This window comes from Oncorhynchus keta, chromosome 30 (assembly GCF_023373465.1).
Source record: "Oncorhynchus keta strain PuntledgeMale-10-30-2019 chromosome 30, Oket_V2, whole genome shotgun sequence".
NCBI classification, from domain to species: domain Eukaryota; kingdom Metazoa; phylum Chordata; class Actinopteri; order Salmoniformes; family Salmonidae; genus Oncorhynchus; species Oncorhynchus keta.
Window position 1 is genome coordinate 60,048,663 of NC_068450.1, and position 22,445 is coordinate 60,071,107.

The 22,445-nt window shown below is 44.4% G+C and overlaps 1 protein-coding gene and 1 pseudogene across 1 annotated transcript; one reads left to right on the forward strand and one right to left on the reverse strand.

The window, feature by feature from the left end:
* Positions 1-1,311: 1,311 nt before the first annotated feature.
* On the reverse strand, positions 1,312-11,213 carry LOC118373151 (zinc finger protein 436-like; annotated as a pseudogene).
* Positions 11,214-11,996: 783 nt separating this feature from the next.
* On the forward strand, positions 11,997-21,829 carry LOC118373146 (protein FAM163A-like). Its single transcript, XM_035759210.2, has 7 exons — positions 11,997-12,516; positions 12,978-13,043; positions 18,915-19,019; positions 19,251-19,271; positions 19,463-19,583; positions 19,719-19,901; positions 20,037-21,829. Exons 5-7 carry the CDS (start codon positions 19,491-19,493, stop codon positions 20,310-20,312), a joined length of 552 nt encoding a protein of 183 aa, XP_035615103.2. The 5' UTR covers positions 11,997-12,516; positions 12,978-13,043; positions 18,915-19,019; positions 19,251-19,271; positions 19,463-19,490; the 3' UTR covers positions 20,313-21,829.
* Positions 21,830-22,445: the final 616 nt, after the last annotated feature.

Genomic DNA, 22,445 nt, shown 5'->3' on the forward strand with positions numbered 1-22,445 from the left:
TGCTCACTGTGTTAAGAAGCAGTGCGGCTTGTGTGTCGGAGGACGCATGACTTTCAACCTTTGTCTCACCCGAGCCCGTACGGGAGTTGTAGCGATGAGACAAGATAGCTACTACAACAATTGGACACTACGAAATTGGGGAGAAAAAGGGGTAAAAAAAAATGCACCTCTATAAGGTACTATGCATGTTTATAAGGCCCTTCACAGCGCATTTAGTAGGGTTACAACACGTTCTATAAATACAGTATGTAGTCTGCATCTAGTGGAGAATGTTTCTGCATAGTGTATAGCTTATGTAGACTTGCTATAAGCGTTCATAACAGCTTATTGGTAGTCAACAACCAGCTCCCTGCAACATTCAGGTAAGGGTCAAACACTGCAGTCACCCTCCTCTCACACAGCACACGCGGAATCAAAGATGGTGTACACGCGGAATCAAAGATGGTGTACACGAGGAATCAAAGATGGTGTACACGCGGAATCAAATATGGTGTACACGTTGAATCAAATATGGTGTACACGCGGAATCAAATATGGTGTACACGCGGAATCAAAGATGGTGTACACGAGGAATCAAAGATGGTGTACGTGCGGAATCAAAGATGGTGTACACGCGGAATCAAATATGGTGTACACGCGGAATCAAATATGGTGTACACGCGGAATCAAATATGGTGTACACACGGAATTTGTACGCGCAGAATCAAAGATGGTGTACACGCGGAATCAAAGATGGTGTACACGCGGAATCAAAGATGGTGTACGCGCGGAATCAAATATGGTGTACACGCGGAATCAAATATGGTGTACACGCGGAATCAAAGATGGTGTACACGCAGAATCAAAGATTGTGTACACGAGGAATCAAATATGGTGTACGCGCGGAATCAAATATGGTGTACATGCGGAATCAAATATGGTGAATCAAATATGGTGTACATGAATCAAAGATGGTGTACACGCGGAATCAAAGATTGTGTACACGGAATCAAATATGGTGTACGCGGAATCAAAGATTGTGTACACGCGGAATCAAAGATGGTGTACACGCGGAATCAAAGATTGTGTACACGCGGAATCAAAGATGGTGTACACGCGGAATCAAAGATGGTGTACACGCGGAATCAAATATGGTGTACACGCGGAATCAAAGATTGTGTACATGAGGAATCAAATATGGTGTACACAGTTCCATTGGATTTTTATTCAGGCAAACAAACTATTTGCAGCATTTAGGGCTTTGGAATGCCACCGGTAAATCAGTTGGTGCTAGTGACTCATAGAGTCAGGTGTGAGTACGCTGGTGTTCCTTTAAGCTTCCTGACTCACTGAACCTCTTCCCACACTGGGAACAGTGATATGGCCTTTCTCCTGTGTGAGTACGTTGGTGCACCTTTAAGTTTACTGACTGACTGAACCTCTTCCCACACTGAGAGCAGTGATATGGCATCTCTCCTGTGTGAATACGCTGGTGTCTCTTTAAATGTCCTGACACACTGAACCTCTTCCCACACTGGGAACAGTGATATGGCCTTTCTCCTGTGTGAGTACATTATTGCACCTTTAAGTCTCCTGATCGATGGAAACTCTTCCCACACTGAGAGTGTCGTGGAAAATCGGTTCAAATATAACGCTTACAAGAACTTGTGAAATCAATAGGCTTTTAATACAACGTATAGCAAGCCGGAGTGGTCCGCGGAACACACCCCGCTTCCCAGAGCCCCGGCTCCTGTATTTATACACATATAGCATATGGGTCCAACCCATATGCAGATAAACATACTTCCCCTAATTCTTCTGCCTACCATTATCTTTTTAGTTCAGGCTTCCTGCTTGTTCAAGCCCAATAACGCCCATATCTGCTTTTCGTCAGATTATAATGGTGGCAAGACCCTTGCTTTGTCCTAAAAATAATATACATTCCTCTATTCTATAGGCTTGCTTTGTCCCTGCACTTAGCTTAATGCGTTCTTTTGTATGTGTGTTATCTAGGATCAGCAGACTATGTGTCTCCTCTGTTTTTAGCGTGTCCAGCTATACTAAAAATACTATACATTCCTCTATCTTGTGTGTCCAATTGTCCTAGGCACCCATGTGTCGCCTTCTCTTCATGTGGTCTGTTTTTAATGTTCAGCTGTCCTATACTCTCATGGCCTTACTCTGGCCTCCTGTCCTATACAATAGACAATGCATTGTACCAGAATGGCAAATGCACTCTAAGTGTATCTTTGTCTTGTGTTACAGTATTATGTTCCTCCCTATATGTACATCTTTCTCCCACAAGAGCAGTGATACGGCCTCTCTCCTGTGTGAATACGCTGGTGTGTCTTTAAATTTCCTGACACACTGAACCCCTTCCCACACTGGGAACAGTGATATGGCCTTTCTCCTGTGTGAGTACATTGGTGCACCTTTAAGTATCCTGATCGATGGAAACTCTTCCCACACTGAGAGCAGTGGTGAGGTCTTGGCTTCCCTGTGTCTCTGTGTTTCTGGGTGAGGAGTGTGATTGGGGTGCGATCTGGAGTTGTTGAACACCGCTGAGAGCCACTGGGTGGTGCTTGTGTCTCTGATCTAATCCCTCCACTCCTCAGCAGCCTGACATACTCTTCCCTGTGGCATCTCTTTGTGTGCTTGTAGAGGTAGATCTGAGCCGTGAAGGAGAACGGACAACCAGAGCAGGAAAAGATCTGAGACTGGGACGACTCCATCCCAACTGAAAGGAAAGGAGAGCGAGAGGGAGGGGAGGAGAGAAACGGAAGGGGTATTCAGAGGTCAAAGAGAATAGCAAGCTTGATAGAGAACTGAAGTGATGTTCAGAGAGGTCAAAGAGAATAGCAAGCTTGATAGAGAACTGAAGTGATGTTCATTGAGGTCAAAGAGAATAGCAAGCTGGATATAGAACTGAAGCAAATACTGAAAGAAAAAGAAAGACTAATGACATCATTATATTCCACTTCACTTAAATAGAGAGATGGAAAGAGATGGGGAATTGAACAGGTAGTTCTAGAGCAGTGGTAGTCACTAATATTTCTGGGGGAGACACATTTGTGAAACACACTCACTGGGTGAGCTACCATAACCTACCCAAATCGATTCATATTCATGCTATTTGAAATACTATTAACAAGGACCATGAAGCTATTTGATTCACAATGTTTGGACACTTGGGGGAATCATTATTTCAATAATAGCACAAAATATGTCAAATCAGATAATGCCAAATTTCAGTCTGAAGGAAGCAGTGGTAGAAAGTACGTAAGTAAAAATACTTTAAAGTACTACTTAAGTCGTTTTGGGGGGTATCTGTACTTTACTTTACTACTTATAATGTTGACAACTTTTACTTTTACTTGACTACATTCCTAAAGAAAATAATGTACTTTTTACTTACATTTTCCCTGACACCCAAAAGTACTAAACTCAGCAAAAAAAAGGGAAACGTCCTCTCACTGTCAACTGTGTTTATGTTCAGCAAACTTAACGTGTAAATATTTATATGGACATAACAAGATTCAACAACTGAGACATAAATGGAACAAGTTCCACAGACATGTGACTAACAGAAATGGAATAATGTGTCCCGGAACAAAGGGGGGTCAAAATCTAAAGTAACAGTCAGTATCTGGTGTGGCCACCAGCTGCATTAAGTACTGCAGTCCATCTCGACCTCATGGACTGCACCAGATTTGCCCGTTCTTGCTGTGAGATGTTACCCCACTCTTCCACCAAGGCACCTACAAGTTCCCAGACATTTCTGGGGGGAATGGCCCTAGCCCTCACCCTCCGATCCAACAGGTCCCAGACCTGCTCAATGGGATTGAGATCCGGGCTCTTCGCTGGCCATGGCAGAACACTGACATTCCTGTCTTGCAGGAAATCATGCACAGAATGAGCAGTATGGCTGGTGGCATTGTCATGATGGAGGGTCATGTCAGGATGAGTCTGCAGGAAGTGTACCACATGAGGGAGGAGGATGTCTTCCCTGTAACACACAGCATTGAGATTGCCTGCAATGACAACAAGCTCAGTCTGATGATGCTGTGACACACCGCCCCAGACCATGACAGACCCTCCACCTCCAAATCGATCCCGCTCCAGAGTACAGGGCTCGGTGTAATGCTCATTCCTTTGATAATAAACACAAATCTGACCATCACCCCTTTTGAAACAAAACCGTGACTCGTCAGTGAAGAGCACATTTTGCCAGTCCTGTCGGGTCCAGCGACGGTGGGTTTGTGCCCATAGGCAATGTTGTTGCCGGTGATGTCTGGTGAGGACCTGCCTTACAACAGGGCCTACAAGCCCTCAGTCCAGCCTCTCTCAGCCTATTGCAGACAGTCTGAGCATTCAGTGAGAGATTTTGTGTTCCTGGTGTAACTCGGACAGTTGTTGTTGCCATCCTATACCTGTCCTACAGGTGTGATGTTCGGATGTACCGATCCTGTGCAGGTGTTGTTACACGTGGTCTGCCACTGCGAGGATGATCAGCTGTCCGTCCTATCTCCCTGTAGTGCTGTCTTAGGCTTCTCACAGTACGGACATTGCAATTTATTGCCCTGGCCACATCTGCAGTCCTCATGCCTCCTTGCAGCATGCCTAAGCCACGTTCACGCAGATGAGCCGGGACCCTGGGCATCTTTCTTTTTTCATTTTTCCAGAGTCAGTAGAAAGGCCTCTTTAGTGTCCTAAGTTTTCATAACTGTGACCTTAATTGCCTACTGTCTGTAAGTTGTTAGTGTCTTAACGACCGGTCCACAGATGCATGTTCATTAATTGTTTATCGTTCGTTGAACAAGCATGGGAAACAGTGTGAAAACCCTTTAACAATGTAGAAAGATTGGAATTTTAACAATTATCTTTGAAAGACGGGGTCCTGAATTAAGGGACGTTTCTTTTTTTGCTGAGTTTAGTTAGATTTTGAATGCTTAGCAGGACACGAAAATGGTCTAATTCGCACACTTATTTAGAGAACATCCCTGGTCATCCTTAATGCCTCTGATTTGGCAGACTCACTAAACACAAATGCTTAGTTTGCAAATTATGTCTGAGTGTTGAAGTGTGCTCCTGGCTATCCGTAAATTTAAAAAACAAGAAAATCATGCCGTCTGGTTAGCTTAATATAAGGAATTTTAAATGATTTATACTTGACCTTTTACTTTTGATACTTAAGTATATTTTAGCAATTACATTTACTGTTGATACTTTAAGTACATTTTAAACCAAATACTTTTAGACTTTTACTCAAGTAGTATTTTACTAGGTGACTTTCACTTTCACTTGAGCCATTTCCAACTAAGGTATCTTTACTTTTACTCAAGTATAACAATTGGGTACTTTTTCTACAGCTGGAAGGAAGTATGTTTTGGGGTGATTGAAATGCATCAAAGTTATTGGAAAGTTCAGGAAAACATTAGGGTTGATCATTAAGCAATCTGTGTGTATGGTCTACCGTGGAGAACCCATTTATTTCCACTAGTCATTCTGTGCAGATACATTCACATCACTCCGCCTTCTAACAAGGCCTGCACAGCCTGTGTGTGCCATAGATGGAAACAGACGGACTGTATGAAGGAGAACTCACAGACAAGGAGCTGGCCATGGCCAAACTTACCCTTGTAAAACTGACTATCCTATCGATCCTCGACTTCGGCGATTTCATCTACAAAATAGCTTCCAACACTACTCAGCAAACTGTCACAGTGCCATCCGTTTTGTTACCAAATCACCTTATACCACCCACCACTGCGACCTGTATGCTCTAGTCTGCTGGCCCTCGCTACATATTCGTCGCCAGACCCACTGGCTCCAGGTCATCTATAAGTCTATGCTAGGTAAAGCTCCGCCTTATCTCAGTTCACTGGTCACGATAACAACACCCACCCGTAGCACACGTTCCCGCAGGTATATCTGATCATCCCCAAAGCCAACACCTCATTTGGCCACCTTTCCTTCCAGTTCTCTGCTGCCAGTTACTGGAACGAATTGCAAAAATCTCTGAAGTTGGAGACTTTTATCTCCCTCACCAACTTTAAACATCTGCTATCTGAGCAGCTAACTGATCGCCGCAGCCGTTACATAGTCCATCTGTAAATAGCCCACCCAATCTACCTATCTCATCCCCATACTGTTTATATTTTATTTACTTTTCTGCTCTTTTGCACACCAGTATCTCTACCTGCACATGTTCATCTGATCATTTATCACTCCAGTGTTAATCTGATCAATTGTAATTATTCGCTCCTATGGCCTATTTATTGCCTACCTCCTCATGCCTTTTGCACACACTGTATATAGACTTTATTTTTTCTACTGTGTCATTGACTTGTTTGTGTTATTGGCTTGTTTATTGTTTACTCCATGTGTAACTCTGTGTTGTTGTCTGTGTCACACTGCTTTGCTTTATCTTGGCCAGGTCACAGTTGCAAATGAGAACTTATTCTCAACTAGCCTACCTGGTTAAATAAAGGTGAAATAAAAGAAATAAAAGAAATATGGGTCCTGAGATCCTCAAAAGGTTCTACAGCTGCAACATCGAGAGCACTGGTCGCATCACTGCCTGGTACAGCAATTGCTCAGCCTCTGACCGCAAGGCACTACAGAGGGTAGTGAGTACGGCCCAGTACATCACTGGGGCTAAGCTGCCTTCCATCCAGGACCTCTACACCAGACGGTGTCAGAGGAAGGCCCTAAAAATTGTCAAAGACCCCAGCCACCCCAGTCACAGACTGTTCTCTCTACTACAGCATGGCAAGCGGTACCAGAGTGCCAAGTGTAAGGCAAAAAGGCTTCTCAACAGTTTTTACCCCCAAGCCACAAGACTCCTGAACAGGTAACAGGTAAATGGCTACCCAGGCTATTCTTTTCTGCTGCTGCTACTCTCTGTTTATCATATATGCATAGTCACTTTAACTGTACATTCATGTACATACTATCTCAATTGGGCCGACCAACCAGTGCTCCCGCACATTGGCTAACCGGGCTATCTGCATTGTGTCCCGCCACCCCCTCTTTTACACTACTGCTACTCTCTGTTCATCATATATGCATAGTCACTTTAACCATATCTACATGCACATACTACCTCAATCAGCCTGACTAACCGGTGTCTGTATGTAGCCTCGCTACTTCTATAGCCTCACTATTGTATGTAGCCTGTCTTTTTACTGATGTTTTATTTATTTACTTACCTATTGTTCACCTAATACCTTTTTTTCACTATTGGTTAGAGCCTGTAAGGAAGCATTTCACTGTAAGGTCTACACCTGTTGTATTCAGCGCACGTGACAAATAAACTTTAATTTGATATGCTAGCCAGCAGATAAAACAAGACATGAGGGGCAATTGAACCAAATATCACAAAATTACTGCATCTATAAAGACCGCAAAAACAGGTTCATGAAGGTACACTGTATTTAGATGGAGACTCACAGAAGTAACTATCGTCTCTCAGCTCCTCTTCCTCAGTAGAGCTGACTCTGGCTCTGCTGCGAAGGTTCACACCTCGAGTGAATCTCTTCACCTCTGACATCTGCTGTCTTCATCTGCTCTGACACACACACACTTTGTCCTATAACGACGAGGAGAGGAAATCGTTACACAGAGTAGCAACAGCGTTGTGGCTTACACCTGAGTAGAGATGTTATTACTCAGAGACATGTACTACTACTGATTACTAAATACTTGCGAGGATATCTTCATGGAATTAGTCAACATTAATAAAATATCCTCTCTCCTTCGCTCTCTCCCTCCTCACTCACCCTGTGAGAGCTGCTGGGTGTGCTCTATCCTTCACTCCCGCTCTCCTCCTCTCCCCCAATGCCCTCCCCCCATCTCTCCTTTGTTCTCGTCCTCTACTCCACTCTTCCACTCTGATTCCATCTCTCCTCCACTCTCTCTCTTCTTTTCTCCATCTCTCTCTTTGTTCATCGGCTCCTGTTTCTCCTCTTCTCCCTCTCTTTCCTTCTCTTTCTTTGTCTTCCTCTCAGTCTCGTCCCTACTCTCTCTCTCCTTCTCTCTCTCCAGTCAGCTCATCCAAGTGAGGTTGTCTTGAAGGTTCTCTTCCCATTTTGTGACTGTCTCAGTCAGTCCACATCCAGGTGAAAATACGTGTCACCACTGGTCCTCTGCTCAGCTGTGGTCTGGCTGGGGTCGAGGGGTCAGACCTTGTGGTTTCCTGTGTAGCAGTGGGCGTGGTTGAGGCTGGGGTCACTTCTGAGCTAGTCAAGGTTTTTAGGTGTGGCTGTGGTGTTAGAACGTTTGGGGATGAGGTTAAGGTCTGTGTCTCAGTAGGAGTTAAGGTCTCTGTGATGAGGGTTTTGGTTCAGGCTGAGATAGTAGGTGAGATATAGGACGAAGGTGTTCTGGAGTGAGAGGGTTTAGAAGAGGTTTCTGTTGAAGGTGTTCTGGAGTGAGAGGGTTTAGAAGAGATTTCTGTTGAAGGTGTTCTGGACTGAGAGGGTTTTTGAAGGTGTTCTGGACTGGGGGGGTTTAGAAGTGGTTTCTGTTGAAGGTGTTCTGGACTGAGGGGGTTTAGAAGTGGTTTCTGTTGAAGGTGTTCTGGACTGAGGGGGTTTAGAAGTGGAGGCTGTAGAAGGTCTTCTGGACTTAGGGGGTTTAGAAGTGGTTTCTGTTGAAGGTGTTCTGGACTGAGGGGGTTTAGAAGTTGAGGCTGTAGAAGGTGTTCTGGACTGAGGGGGTTTAGAAGTGGAGGCTGTAGAAGGTGTTCTGGACTGAGGGGGTTTTGATGTGGAGGCTGTAGAAGGTGTTCTGGACAGATGGGGTTTAGATGTGGAGGCTGTAGAAGGTGTTCTGGACTGAAGGGGTTTAGAAGTGGAGGCTGTAGAAGGTGTTCTGGACTGAAGGGGTTTAGAGGTGGAGGCTGTAGAAGGTGTCCTGGACTGAGGGGGGTTAGATGTGGAGGCTGTAGAAGGTGTTCTGGACTGAGGGGGTTTAGATGTGGAGACTGTAGAAGGTGTTCTGGACTGAGGGGGGTTAGATGTGGAGGCTGTAGAAGGTGTTCTGGACTGAGGGGGTTTAGATGTGGAGGCTGCAGAAGGTGTTCTGGACTGAGGGGGGTTAGATGTGGAGGCTGTAGAAGGTGTTCTGGACTGATGGGGTTTAGATGTGGAGGCTGTAGAAGATGTTCTGGACTGAGGGGGGTTAGATGTGGAGGCTGTAGAAGGTGTTCTGGACTTAGGGGGTTTAGAAGTGGAGGCTGTAGAAGGTGTTCTGGACTGAGGGGGTTTAGATGTGGAGGCTGTAGAAGGTGTTCTGGACTGAGGGGGTTTAGAAGTGGAAGCTGTAGAAGGTGTTCTGGACTGAGGGGGTTTAGATGTGGAGGCTGTAGAAGGTGTTCTGGACTGATGGGGTTTAGATGTGGAGGCTGTAGAAGGTGTTCTGGACTGAGGGGGTTTAGATGTGGAGGCTGTAGAAGGTGTTCTGGACTGAGGGGGTTTAGAAGTGGAGGCTGTAGAAGGTGTTCTGGACTGAGGGGGTTTAGATGTGGAGGCTGTAGAAGGTGTTCTGGACTGATGGGGTTTAGATGTGGAGGCGGTTGAAGGTGTTCTGGACTGAGGGGGTTTAGATGTGGAGGCTGTAGAAGGTGTCCTGGACTGAGGGGGTTTAGATGTGGAGGCTGTAGAAGGTGTTCTGGACTGAGGGGGTTTAGATGTGGAGACTGTAGAAGGTGTTCTGGACTGAGGGGGTTTAGATGTGGAGGCTGTAGAAGGTGTCCTGGACTGATGGGGTTTAGATGTGGAGGCTGTAGAAGGTGTTCTGGACTGAGGGGGTTTAGATGTGGAGGCTGTAGAAGGTGTCCTGGACTGAGGGGGGTTAGATGTGGAGGCTGTAGAAGGTGTTCTGGACTGAGGGGGTTTAGATGTGGAGACTGTAGAAGGTGTTCTGGACTGAGGGGGGTTAGATGTGGAGGCTGTAGAAGGTGTTCTGGACTGAGGGGGTTTAGATGTGGAGGCTGCAGAAGGTGTTCTGGACTGAGGGGGGTTAGATGTGGAGGCTGTAGAATGTGTTCTGGACTGATGGGGTTTAGATGTGGAGGCTGTAGAAGATGTTCTGGACTGAGGGGGGTTAGATGTGGAGGCTGTAGAAGGTGTTCTGGACTTAGGGGGTTTAGAAGTGGAGGCTGTAGAAGGTGTCCTGGACTGAGGGGGTTTAGATGTGGAGGCTGTAGAAGGTGTTCTGGACTGAGGGGGTTTAGATGTGGAGGCGGTAGGTGTTCTGGACTGAGGGGGTTTAGATGTGGAGACTGTAGAAGGTGTTCTGGACTGAGGGGGTTTAGATGTGGAGGCTGTAGAAGGTGTCCTGGACTGAGGGGGTTTAGATGTGGAGGCTGTAGAAGGTGTTCTGGACTGAGGGGGTTTAGATGTGGAGGCGGTAGGTGTTCTGGACTGAGGGGGTTTAGAAGTTGTTCTGGAATTTTTCTCCCTTCTCCTTTGAGTTTTTTACCCTGGTGTTGTCTCCAGGTGAGGGGTCCATTCTTCCTCTTCCTCCACTGTGTCACTAGGTCCTTGTGGGGGCGATCTGGGCTCTCTCTCCCTCCCTTCCCGGCCACGCCCCATAAACACAGGGACCAGCGGCTGCAGACCTGGGGTGTATTCAGAGAGGTAGCACAATCCAAACTTTCCACATAGAAATATAACAAATAGAGAGGTCACGATTCCCTGATCAACCTGACAGACAATTACATCTGTTCTACATAACACATTTCTATCTCAAATCAAATCAAATCAAATTTATTTATATAGCCTTCGACATTACAGAAACCCAGCCTAAAACCCCAAAACAGCAAACAATGCAGGTGTAAAAGCACGGTGGCAGTTAGGAAGAAACCTAGAGAGGAACCGGGCATGTGGGGGTGGCAGCCGGGTAGAGATTATAACAGAACATGACCCTGAATGGGGACAGCAAGGAGCCATCATGTCAACCTGACAGACAATTACATCTAGTCCTGGGACATGGTCCTAGGGCCCAGGCCAGTTCTGGGGACAGCAAGGAGTCACATAACACATTTCAGATATAACAAATCTGAGGCTAATGTCCTGAAACAGGCCCCTGAGGAACAACAGAGAGCATTAGCCTTCATCACAATAGTCATGGCCTCATAGAGATATATAGTACCTATAACCAGCATGGCCAAGTGGTTCCTCTTCATGTTTCTGTAGCACTTTTTCTCCCATTCGGCCAAATGGGTCCATTTGCTCTGGGAAAAATACACCTTCATCTCCTCACAGTCATCCTAAGAGTTAGCACAAGACAGGTGTGCACACAGACACAAAGAGCATCGGCCTAATTAACTTAATAAGCACCAAGACATCTGAGCACCAAGACATCTGAAAACAAATTGACGTTGGTGCTACATGTTAAAGTTAGGCCTACTGTTGTCCATGTCATCGCTAGAACTCACCTCTCCACTGGTGTAGCGCGTGTTCGCCTTTCTGTCCTCCGCTGCCTAATAAAGTCCAAACAAACGCAAGTTGAAGCTGGTATTTTACCCGTTGCACTGAATTCCTAAAATCACGTAAAACAAAAAGCATAGATAGGCCTACTACTGTTGGTCTACCTCCCCAGCCCAGGCAAGCATTTGGGATGTTTTTCTCCCCAACGTTCTGAGAGATATAGCCCACATTTCTGTGGATAAGGCCTAGGACTAGAAAACTCGTGCACGCAGTGAGACATTTCCAATGGAAAGTTATCGTTGACTGTCTTTCTAACACTGTAATAACATGCGTTTTCTAATATGTTTGGGTGGTGGGTGCCAAGGGATGATCCAACAGACGTTTTCTTAATATTTACTTTTCTTGCCAATACAATTGAGCCCTGCAGGTCAGTGACGTAAGCCTAGATGATGATTTAACGTTTTCATAACGGGTTCTAACCCCCATCCTCTGGTGTAGGATATATGTGGTTGTCCCTGGAAGCTGATCTGAGGCCAGTTTGAAGTTAGAATGAGCGGTTTAAAGTTAAAATGAGAGGTTTGGTAATCTGATCCTACATCAGCAGAATCCACCCAGGGCGCTGTTAGATACCCATACAGTAACACATCGCATATCGCAGGCTGTTGCGTTTCCTCGGAGGGAGTAGCACTACGCGTAACAGTAGCCATTCTCCCCAACCTCCCAGGGGTGTGATGGATAAAGCCTCGCCGACCACAGACAATCTCTGCCCGTATCGATGTCTCTGTGTCCCTACCGACACCATCTGGGACATGCCATGAGAAATCATCTGGGTTATTTCTCACGCCGTCTCAATACAGGTGAAAGTGTGGAAACAAGGGATAACGAAAAAGTAGGCTAACACGAGAGTTCGGTTATAGCGCGAATTGACTGCAAGCTGCTGGGTCGAACAGGGCAAAGGACTTGTGCTGTCGAAGTAAAGCATCCGGCAACGGTGAAATACAGTAGGCTAGTTAGTGCACCATTGACAATCACACCGAAAGTGTTTTAGTGAATATCCCAATCACAAATTTGTGAAATACCAGGATACGGGTTTATCTGGCAGGTACGTTTAAAAAAAAATATATATACAATAATTGGTCCTGTGTTTCCCGCGGTGTGTGATTACATTAACTATCACTATTACTAGTAGTTATTAACGCATTTCCTATCATGTCACTGTAGCCGCTGTTATGTTTAAGAATACCCTGGCATCACTGACCCAACTGTCTCAGTTATGTTCTTAGATGAGTGCCAGTAGTGTTATCAGTTTAATGGTAGTGTAGGTCTAGATCCAGGACACTATCACATCTGCATAACGGCATGGTTTGTGGGGTACAATTCATGTGATAGGAAGGGAAGAACGCACAGAAACACTGTTTTGAACGCGTCCTTAATTCAAAGGCAAAGTTGCAAGACTGTTGAAGACCAGTAGTGTTCCAGTATGTCTGTGCTCATGTCTCAACCGTTCTGACAATGTTTACATTGACCTGTGCTGTGCTGATGATGTCATGTCTCTCTTCCCAGGGGACTCTGAGGTGGCGTCCACTCCTGACCTACAGGATGCCATCCTCCTGGTGCTGATTTACACAGGTGAGATCTGTGTGTGTGTGTGTGTGTGTGTGTGTGTGTGTGTGTGTGTGTGTGTGTGTGTGTGTGTGTGTGTGTGTGTGTGTGTGTGTGTGTGTGTGTGTGTGTGTGTGTGTGTCCATGTGTGTAATGTTGAAAACAGTTCAAAAGCAGTGTACATACAGTATTTCCAGTGACTTTCAGGTCGAGGTTGCAAAAGCAAAAGTCATGAATAGATACCCAGTGTTGAATAGATACCCAGTGTTGAATAGATACTCAGTGTTGAATGGATTCCCAGTGTTGAATAGATACCCAGTGTTGAATAGATACTCAGTGTTGAATGGATTCCCAGTGTTGAATAGATACTCAGTGTTGAATGGATTCCCAGTGTTGAATAGATACCCAGTGTTGAATGGATACCCAGTGTTGAATAGATACCCAGTGTTGAATAGATACCCAGTGTTGAATAGATACCCAGTGTTGAATAGATACTCAGTGTTGAATGGATTCCCAGTGTTGAATAGATACTCAGTGTTGAATGGATTCCCAGTGTTGAATAGATACCCAGTGTTGAATGGATACCCAGTGTTGAATAGATACCCAGTGTTGAATAGATACCCAGTGTTGAATAGATACCCAGTGTTGAATGGATTCCCAGTGTTGAATAGATACCCAGTGTTGAATAGATACCCAGTGTTGAATAGATACCCAGTGTTGAATGGATACCCAGTGTTGAATAGATACCCAGTGTTGAATAGATACCCAGTGTTGAATAGATACCCAGTGTTGAATAGATACCCAGTGTTGAATAGATACCCAGTGTTGAATAGATACCCAGTGTTGAATGGATTCCCAGTGTTGAATAGATACCCAGTGTTGAATAGATACTCAGTGTTGAATAGATACTCAGTGTTGAATGGATTCCCAGTGTTGAATAGATACCCAGTGTTGAATAGATACCCAGTGTTGAATAGATACCCAGTGTTGAATAGATACCCAGTGTTGAATGGATTCCCAGTGTTGAATAGATACCCAGTGTTGAATAGATACCCAGTGTTGAATAGATACCCAGTGTTGAATAGATACCCAGTGTTGAATAGATACCCAGTGTTGAATGGATTCCCAGTGTTGAATAGATACCCAGTGTTGAATGGATTCCCAGTGTTGAATAGATACCCAGTGTTGAATAGATACCCAGTGTTGAATAGATACCCAGTGTTGAATAGATACCCAGTGTTGAATAGATACCCAGTGTTGAATAGATACCCAGTGTTGAATGGATTCCCAGTGTTGAATAGATACCCAGTGTTGAATAGATACCCAGTGTTGAATAGATACCCAGTGTTGAATAGATACCCAGTGTTGAATAGATACCCAGTGTTGAATGGATTCCCAGTGTTGAATAGATACCCAGTGTTGAATAGATACCCAGTGTTGAATGGATACCCAGTGTTGAATAGATACCCAGTGTTGAATGGATTCCCAGTGTTGAATAGATACCCAGTGTTGAATAGATACCCAGTGTTGAATGGATACCCAGTGTTGAATAGATACCCAGTGTTGAATGGATTCCCAGTGTTGAATGGATTCCCAGTGTTGAATAGATACCCAGTGTTGAATAGATACCCAGTGTTGAATGGATACCCAGTGTTGAATAGATACCCAGTGTTGAATGGATACCCAGTGTTGAATAGATACCCAGTGTTGAATGGATTCCCAGTGTTGAATAGATACCCAGTGTTGAATGGATACCCAGTGTTGAATAGATACCCAGTGTTGAATGGATACCCAGTGTTGAATAGATACCCAGTGTTGAATGGATTCCCAGTGTTGAATAGATACCCAGTGTTGAATAGATACCCAGTGTTGAATGGATACCCAGTGTTGAATGGATACCCAGTGTTGAATAGATACCCAGTGTTGAATAGATACCCAGTGTTGAATGGATACCCAGTGTTGAATGGATACCCAGTGTTGAATGGATACCCAGTGTTGAATAGATACCCAGTGTTGAATAGATACCCAGTGTTGAATAGATACCCAGTGTTGAATGGATTCCCAGTGTTGAATAGATACCCAGTGTTGAATAGATACCCAGTGTTGAATGGATACCCAGTGTTGAATAGATACCCAGTGTTGAATGGATACCCAGTGTTGAATGGATACCCAGTGTTGAATAGATACCCAGTGTTGAATGGATACCCAGTGTTGAATGGATACCCAGTGTTGAATAGATACCCAGTGTTGAATAGATACCCAGTGTTGAATGGATATCCAGTGTTGAATAGATACCCAGTGTTGAATAGATACCCAGTGTTGAATAGATACCCAGTGTTGAATAGATACCCAGTGTTGAATGGATACCCAGTGTTGAATAGATACCCAGTGTTGAATGGATTCCCAGTGTTGAATAGATACCCAGTGTTGAATAGATACCCAGTGTTGAATAGATACCCAGTGTTGAATGGATACCCAGTGTTGAATGGATACCCAGTGTTGAATAGATACCCAGTGTTGAATGGATACCCAGTGTTGAATAGATACCCAGTGTTGAATAGATGCCCAGTGTTGAATAGATACCCAGTGTTGAATAGATACCCAGTGTTGAATGGATACCCAGTGTTGAATGGATACCCAGTGTTGAATGGATACCCAGTGTTGAATAGATACCCAGTGTTGAATAGATACCCAGTGTTGAATAGATACCCAGTGTTGAATAGATACCCAGTGTTGAATGGATTCCCAGTGTTGAATGGATTCCCAGTGTTGAATAGATACCCAGTGTTGAATAGATACCCAGTGTTGAATAGATACCCAGTGTTGAATAGATACCCAGTGTTGAATGGATACCCAGTGTTGAATAGATACCCAGTGTTGAATGGATACCCAGTGTTGAATGGATACCCAGTGTTGAATAGATACCCAGTGTTGAATAGATACCCAGTGTTGAATAGATACCCAGTGTTGAATAGATACCCAGTGTTGAATGGATACCCAGTGTTGAATAGATACCCAGTGTTGAATAGATACCCAGTGTTGAATAGATACCCAGTGTTGAATAGATACCCAGTGTTGAATAGATACCCAGTGTTGAATAGATACCCAGTGTTGAATAGATACCCAGTGTTGAATAGATATCCAGTGTTGAATAGATACCCAGTGTTGAATAGATACCCAGTGTTGAATAGATAGACTTCTGTTTAGTGCAACTTGTCAACCCAAAGATCAGGTAGACAGCATAAACAGTAGAACACTATGAATCTGCAACGGATGTTTTTGGATTATGACAAGGTAAGAAAGCTGTACTGAGCTAGTTCAGGTATTTCTCAGTTGTATTCGTATCACTAAATTGTTGCATATAGCACCTTTAACGCAATAAAGTATAAACTCCAAACACTGGGACATATAGTTATAGTCTATTGGCAGCCACAGAAGACCAGGTGTGACTGAATTCCCTGTAGACTTTTCTCTCTCCTCTCCTCCTCTTCTGTCATTGTTCATTTCTGCAAGTGGTGCGTCTGTCCTAGACACACATACTGACACACACGCTCACACAGAGATTAGGAATGAGTGTGTATCTCTACTACATGAGAGAAGAGTGCTTTTCAGAAGAGGAGAGAAGAGAGGGGGAGAGGAGAGAGGGAGAGTCTCGCCTTGACTACCTGGCTAAATTGTCCCCTGATGGAAAAATATTGTTGCAGGAATGATTTTTGAATAATTGAACGTCCAGGGCTTTAAAATTGCAGGCTCACTGAGATTTATTCCTGTGAAAAGTTAGAAGCCACAGACACACACACACACACAACACAACGAAATATTAATATAATTATATTATATTTAAAAGAAGATATATTGAGGATCTACTACGATATTATCCTCTCCTCTCCTCTTTTCACTTCTCCTCTCTTCTTCTCTCCTCTTTTCTCCTCTCCTCTCCGCTCCTCTCCTCTCCTCTTTTCACCTCTCTTCTTCTCTCCTCTTTTCATCTCTCTTCTTTTCACCTCACCTCTCTGCTCTTTTCTCCTCTCCTCTTTTCACCTCTCCTCTCTTCTTTTCACCTCTCCTCTCCTCTTTTCTCCTTTACTTTCCTCTCCTCTTTTCTCATCTCCTCTTTTCACCTCACCTCCCTTCTCCTCTCCTCTCCTTTTTTCTCCTCTTTCACCTCACCTCTCCTCTCCTCTTTTCTCCTCTTTTCTCCTCTCCCCTTTTCTCCTCTTCTCTTTTCACCTCACATCTTCTCTCCTCTTTTCTCCTCTCCTCTTTTCACCTCTCTCCTCTCCTCTTTTCACCTCTCCTCTCCTCTTTTCTCCTCTCCTCTTTTCTCCTCTCCTCTTTTCTCCTCTCCTCTCCTCTCCTCTCCTCTCCTCTCCTCTCCTCTCCTCTCCTCTCCTTGCCTCTCCTCGCCTCTCCTGAATTCCATGTAGACTATTTTACGTAGGTAATATAGTGATCCTGTTTTTCTCCTCTCCTCCATTGTCTCTCTTTCCTCCTGGTTATTAGTTAATGGAGTTTTTTGCAGATCCCTCCTGGGACCACAGGTTCCTTTTAGGTCATACGGTACAGGAGTGTGTGTGCGTGTGTGTGTGTGTGTGTGTGTGTGTGTGTGTGTGTGTGTGTGTGTGTGTGTGTGTGTGTGTGTGTGTGTGTGTGTGTGTGTGTGTGTGTGTGTGTGTGTGTGTGTGTGTGTGTGTGTGTGTGTGTGTCCACAGTCAAATCCCACAGCACTTTCTGACACAGTGTGTGCTGTGACGGTCAGAAAAGGTAGAGGGGTGAGTCTTCAAACCTATATTTTATTCCAGGCTTAACTCTCTCCCTTTCCTCCCTCTGTCTCTCTCGCCATTGTAATCAGACCCTGTTGTGTGATGAACTGCTTGGACATGGTCCACAGAGAGAGAAGGAGGTGAGGAGAAGAGAGGTGGAGGGTTGGGAGAAGGAGAGAGAGAGGGGGAGAGAGCCACGCAGAGAGAAACAGAGAAAAAGAGAGAGAAAGAGAGATGGAGATTTCACATTGCTTTTAACGGCATTAACCTGCCCATGTTGTATATAATTTAGAGCAGTGGTGACATAGAGGAGGAGCTGTCTGATGGACACAGATGCACGCACACAGAATTGTAGAATGCCCCTTCTCTTTCTGTCTCTGTCTCTCTTTCTCTGTCTCCCTGTCTCTGTCTCTCATTCTCTGTCTCCCTGTCTCTGTCTCTCTTTCTCTGTCTCCCTGTCTCTGTCTCTCTCTGTCTTTCTCTGTCTCCCTGTCTCTGTCTCTCTGTCTCTCTGCCTCTCTCTCTCTCTCTCTCTCTCTCTCCCTCTCTCTCAATTCAATTCAATTCAATTGACTTTATTGACATGGCAAGTTCATTATTACTTACATTGTCAAAGTATACATATCTAAAAAATAAAAATAAAATAAAAATGTATATTTATATATAAAATATATATATATTTATATGTAAATAAATGGTGGGACCAACAGCAATAATAGTAGTAGTAGTGGACATGGGATTACCATTAACAACAACTACAACAACAAGATTAATGAGAATAACAATACATTAAAGCAATGGTAGTAGACCAGTGTCAACATGACTGAGAAGACACATGACGTGGTATGAAAGACAAAACAAAAGAAGATGGGAAATATAATCGACATTACTTTGCACTTTTCACTGGCTGTCCCTCAGGTTGTGGCAGGATGACACATATTTGGTTGCCAAAACTACACATTTTGACTTTTCACCCAATAAATATTTGATTTTTTCTTCATCTTTTATAGTTTCAAATTCTTTGTATTGAATTATCATTTTAACTTTCTCTCTCTCTCTCCTGCTGATAGGAAACTGATGTAGATATCATGGATGAAGAGATCCATGTTTTATCTTCTAACTCATCTTTCTGTAGGAGATCCAACCAGAAGAGGTTTTGAGGCCGCCACCCCCAAGACCTCGCAGGACCCCGCCCCCTTCTCTACCTCCTTCCCCTCTCCACCTCTACCTGTCTCCTGATGTGAGTTCTGGGCCTGTATCCACAAAAAACGCATCTCGGAGGAGTGCTGACCTAGGATCAGTTTAGCCTTTTATTTCATGATGAATAAGTTTGTATGGACAGATTCTAGATCAGCTATCCTATCCTGAGGCACATGGTAGATAGACACAGGCCCTGGCCTTAGTTCATTTAGATCATAGTTTTTTCCCAACCAAACTAATTTAGATCCTTTGATTGTCTTTGTTCTTGCAGGTATAGAACCCATTGCTGAACGTAAGTATTTCACTCCTTGAATGTCCTGGCAAGTTGTAGTTAAGAACATAGAGTATAACTAACTACTGTAGTTCCCCCCCCACTTCTCTCTCTCTCTCTCTCTCTCTCTCTCTCTCTCTCTCTCTCTCTCTCTCTCTCTCTCTCTCTCTCTCTCTCTCTCTCTCTCTCTCTCTCTCTCTCTCTCTCTCCAGGGTTTGATGGAGAGTTCTAACCAGTTTAATGTCAGCAGGAACAGTTGTAATAAGTGGAGGACTTCTCGCCACAGTCATCCTGCTCTGCATTGTAGCAGTGCTGTGCTACTGCAGGCTCCAGGTAACCTGTGTGTGTGTGTCCATGTGACTGTGTGTATGTTTGTGTGTGCGTGTGCCCGTGTGTGTGTTTTATCTGCACAGTCTTTCATGAACAATAACTGATTCCAACAAAACCTCCCCCCTTCACTAATTCCAGTACTACTGCTGTAAGAAAAATGAGTCGGAGGTGGACTTGGCTTCCGTGGCTGGAAGAGGTGATGGAAGAGATGGAGAAGGGGATGCTCAAGGGGAGGTTCAGGCTCACTTTGCCTGCAAATCGTGCAGCGCCTCTGGGATGGACAGCCTGGCTGTCACCCCTCTCTGCTTGGAGCCCCTGGAGGTTAGAGTACAGCACTAACACAAAACCCTAGAACTGAACCTAGAGCTACAGTAGGCAGTTGATTCATACATAGAATTTGAAGGACTCTATTCTATTTCAATCATTCTATTTCTATGGTGATTGTGTGTGTTCCAGGTGGGCCCTCCCCCCATCTACTGCCCCACCTGCTCCCCCTTCTGGCTACGCCCAGAACTTAGTGACGAGCTGCACAACGGAACCGAGCGGCTGGGATTCCATACGTATCACTATGACAACCCCGGACTGTGTCAATCACTGCCCCCGTCAGACACGCAGCAGGCGCCCTTCTTTTTGACCCAGCCCGGCCAATCACCTTTGAGCTACTATAGCCCCGTTGACATCCACCCTAACACACCCTGCAGTAACAGACGCCCCTACAGCACACCGGTTTGACGCACATGGACATACACACACACACACACTGACGTCACACACGCACTCATACAAACACTCCTTCTCCCAGGGGAAAGAGTCCCAGAGACATCCAGAGTACCACCCATCCAGGGGAGAAAGCCACACACTGAACCTACAGACCCCTGATCGGGACAGAACCACAGACGGACCCATGTCTGGTGCAGCGGTGTGGAGGTCTGGTCATCTGGTAAACCCTACAGTGGAGGAGATGTTGGGTTTGACTATGGGAGATTACTACAGATGATGGGAGAAGATAGACTGGAACAGCAACACACTGGTGTTTCTCCCTCTCTCTCTTTCTCTTGATCTGTCTTTCTCTCCCTCCTTTTCTATATTTTTCTCTCCATCTCTCTCCTCTGCCTGAAAGCTGATAATGTGAACGAGGTGACTGACATGAGGGCTATATGTGTTTGTAGGTTTGCTTTACGTCTGGAATGTCTAATCACATGACATTCAACGACTAAAGCTCAAAGATGTATTTTTGTCTTCCAGAGTTTAAAGGAGCAGTATGTCCCTTGTTGACCCCTCTGACCCTTAGAAAAAAAACACATGTCAAATTTGCAGTTTTACACGTGATTTAAAAAAATATATATTATTGTAAGGGGATATCCGGATGCATTATATATAATCCTGGCTAAAACAATACAAACACACAAACATTTTAGCCAACGAGGGCATCTGTTTGTCCAATTCTATGATGTTTCACTTAGCCCTTACCCTGTCCTTCAAAACACAAAACAGAGATGCTGTACACTTACTAAAAGCTGTTCATTATGACACTTGATAATATAGACTAGTATTGATAAAAGAGATGTTTTACTCTTTTCACACAATGCACTTTCCACTTTTCTCACAGTGTGTGTCCCAAATGGCACTGTATTCCCTATACAGTGCACTACTTTTGACCAGGGCCCATATGGGTCTGGTCAAAAGTAGTGCCCTATCTAGGGAACAGGGTGCCATTTGGGACAAAACCGTCGTCTTCACATCTTGGTCTTCCTCACTTCCCGTTCCTTTTGTGATTCTTTGTTAGAGAGTTGATGGAGAAATGGACATCTGTCTGTTCACGTGTTGATTTACTGGAAAAAAACACTCAAAAGTTTGTGTTCACTGCTATGTAGTCACACACTCACACAAAGACACTGCTGCCTGTAGTCTGCCAATGAAGGTAATTTAATATTGAATTCACTAATTCTATACTATATATATTTTTTTCTATTAAAGGTGGACTATTTCTATTAAAAATGACATCATCATACACAGCAGGGCAACTTCCTGCTTACAGGCTATTTGCACTGTTCGTTGAGACATGCCCATATTGGGAAGAGCCAGTGACAGATTGGAATTTTGTTGTTGATGATGTCTCTAAACAGGAAGTTGACCTGTGGTGTACGATGATGTCATGTAGCTGAGTCTCCCTTTAAAATGAACTCTGAAGATGAATTCCACGTTTAATGCACAGTGTTCCTTTTTGAAGATAAACCAATATGTGTATCTGCCTGGACTCGTCTGTGTTTCTTCACTAACAATGAATCCAATAATATATACCATTTAGCAGGCACTTTTATCCAAAGCGACTTGTGTGCATTCATTTGTGGTTTTATTACGTATGGGTGGTCCCAGGAATCGAACCAACTCCGCCGTTGCAAGGACCATGCTCTACCAACTGAGCCCCGCAAATGAAAAGCAGACTCAGAAATATGTGGAGTACATATAAATAAGCAACGACACAATGTCAATCTAGACGCTAGCGCTATGATGCTTTTACACAACCTGGTTGTCCTGTGGGCCTTCTTTAAAGGTAGTTGTATGGCGTCTGTGTCCGTGAGTTGTGTGAACAGGACTTGTTCATGACCACCTGTCTCACTCTGCTGTTGGCAGATGGAATGGCATAGACACCACTGCAACCTGGAGCCAGATGAGGCCGTTTTAAAACAGTAATATTAGAACTGTTTTATAAGAATAAAGGATCATAAATGGTCGAATATGAGTAAAGACGGTTTCATGTGTTGGTCTTTGTTTCCCTTGGGTTGCATCTTCTGTGTTGTGTTCAGATGTATTGTAAGTATTACTGTAGTGGCAGGACCAGTTTAAACTCCTGACAAACCCCTT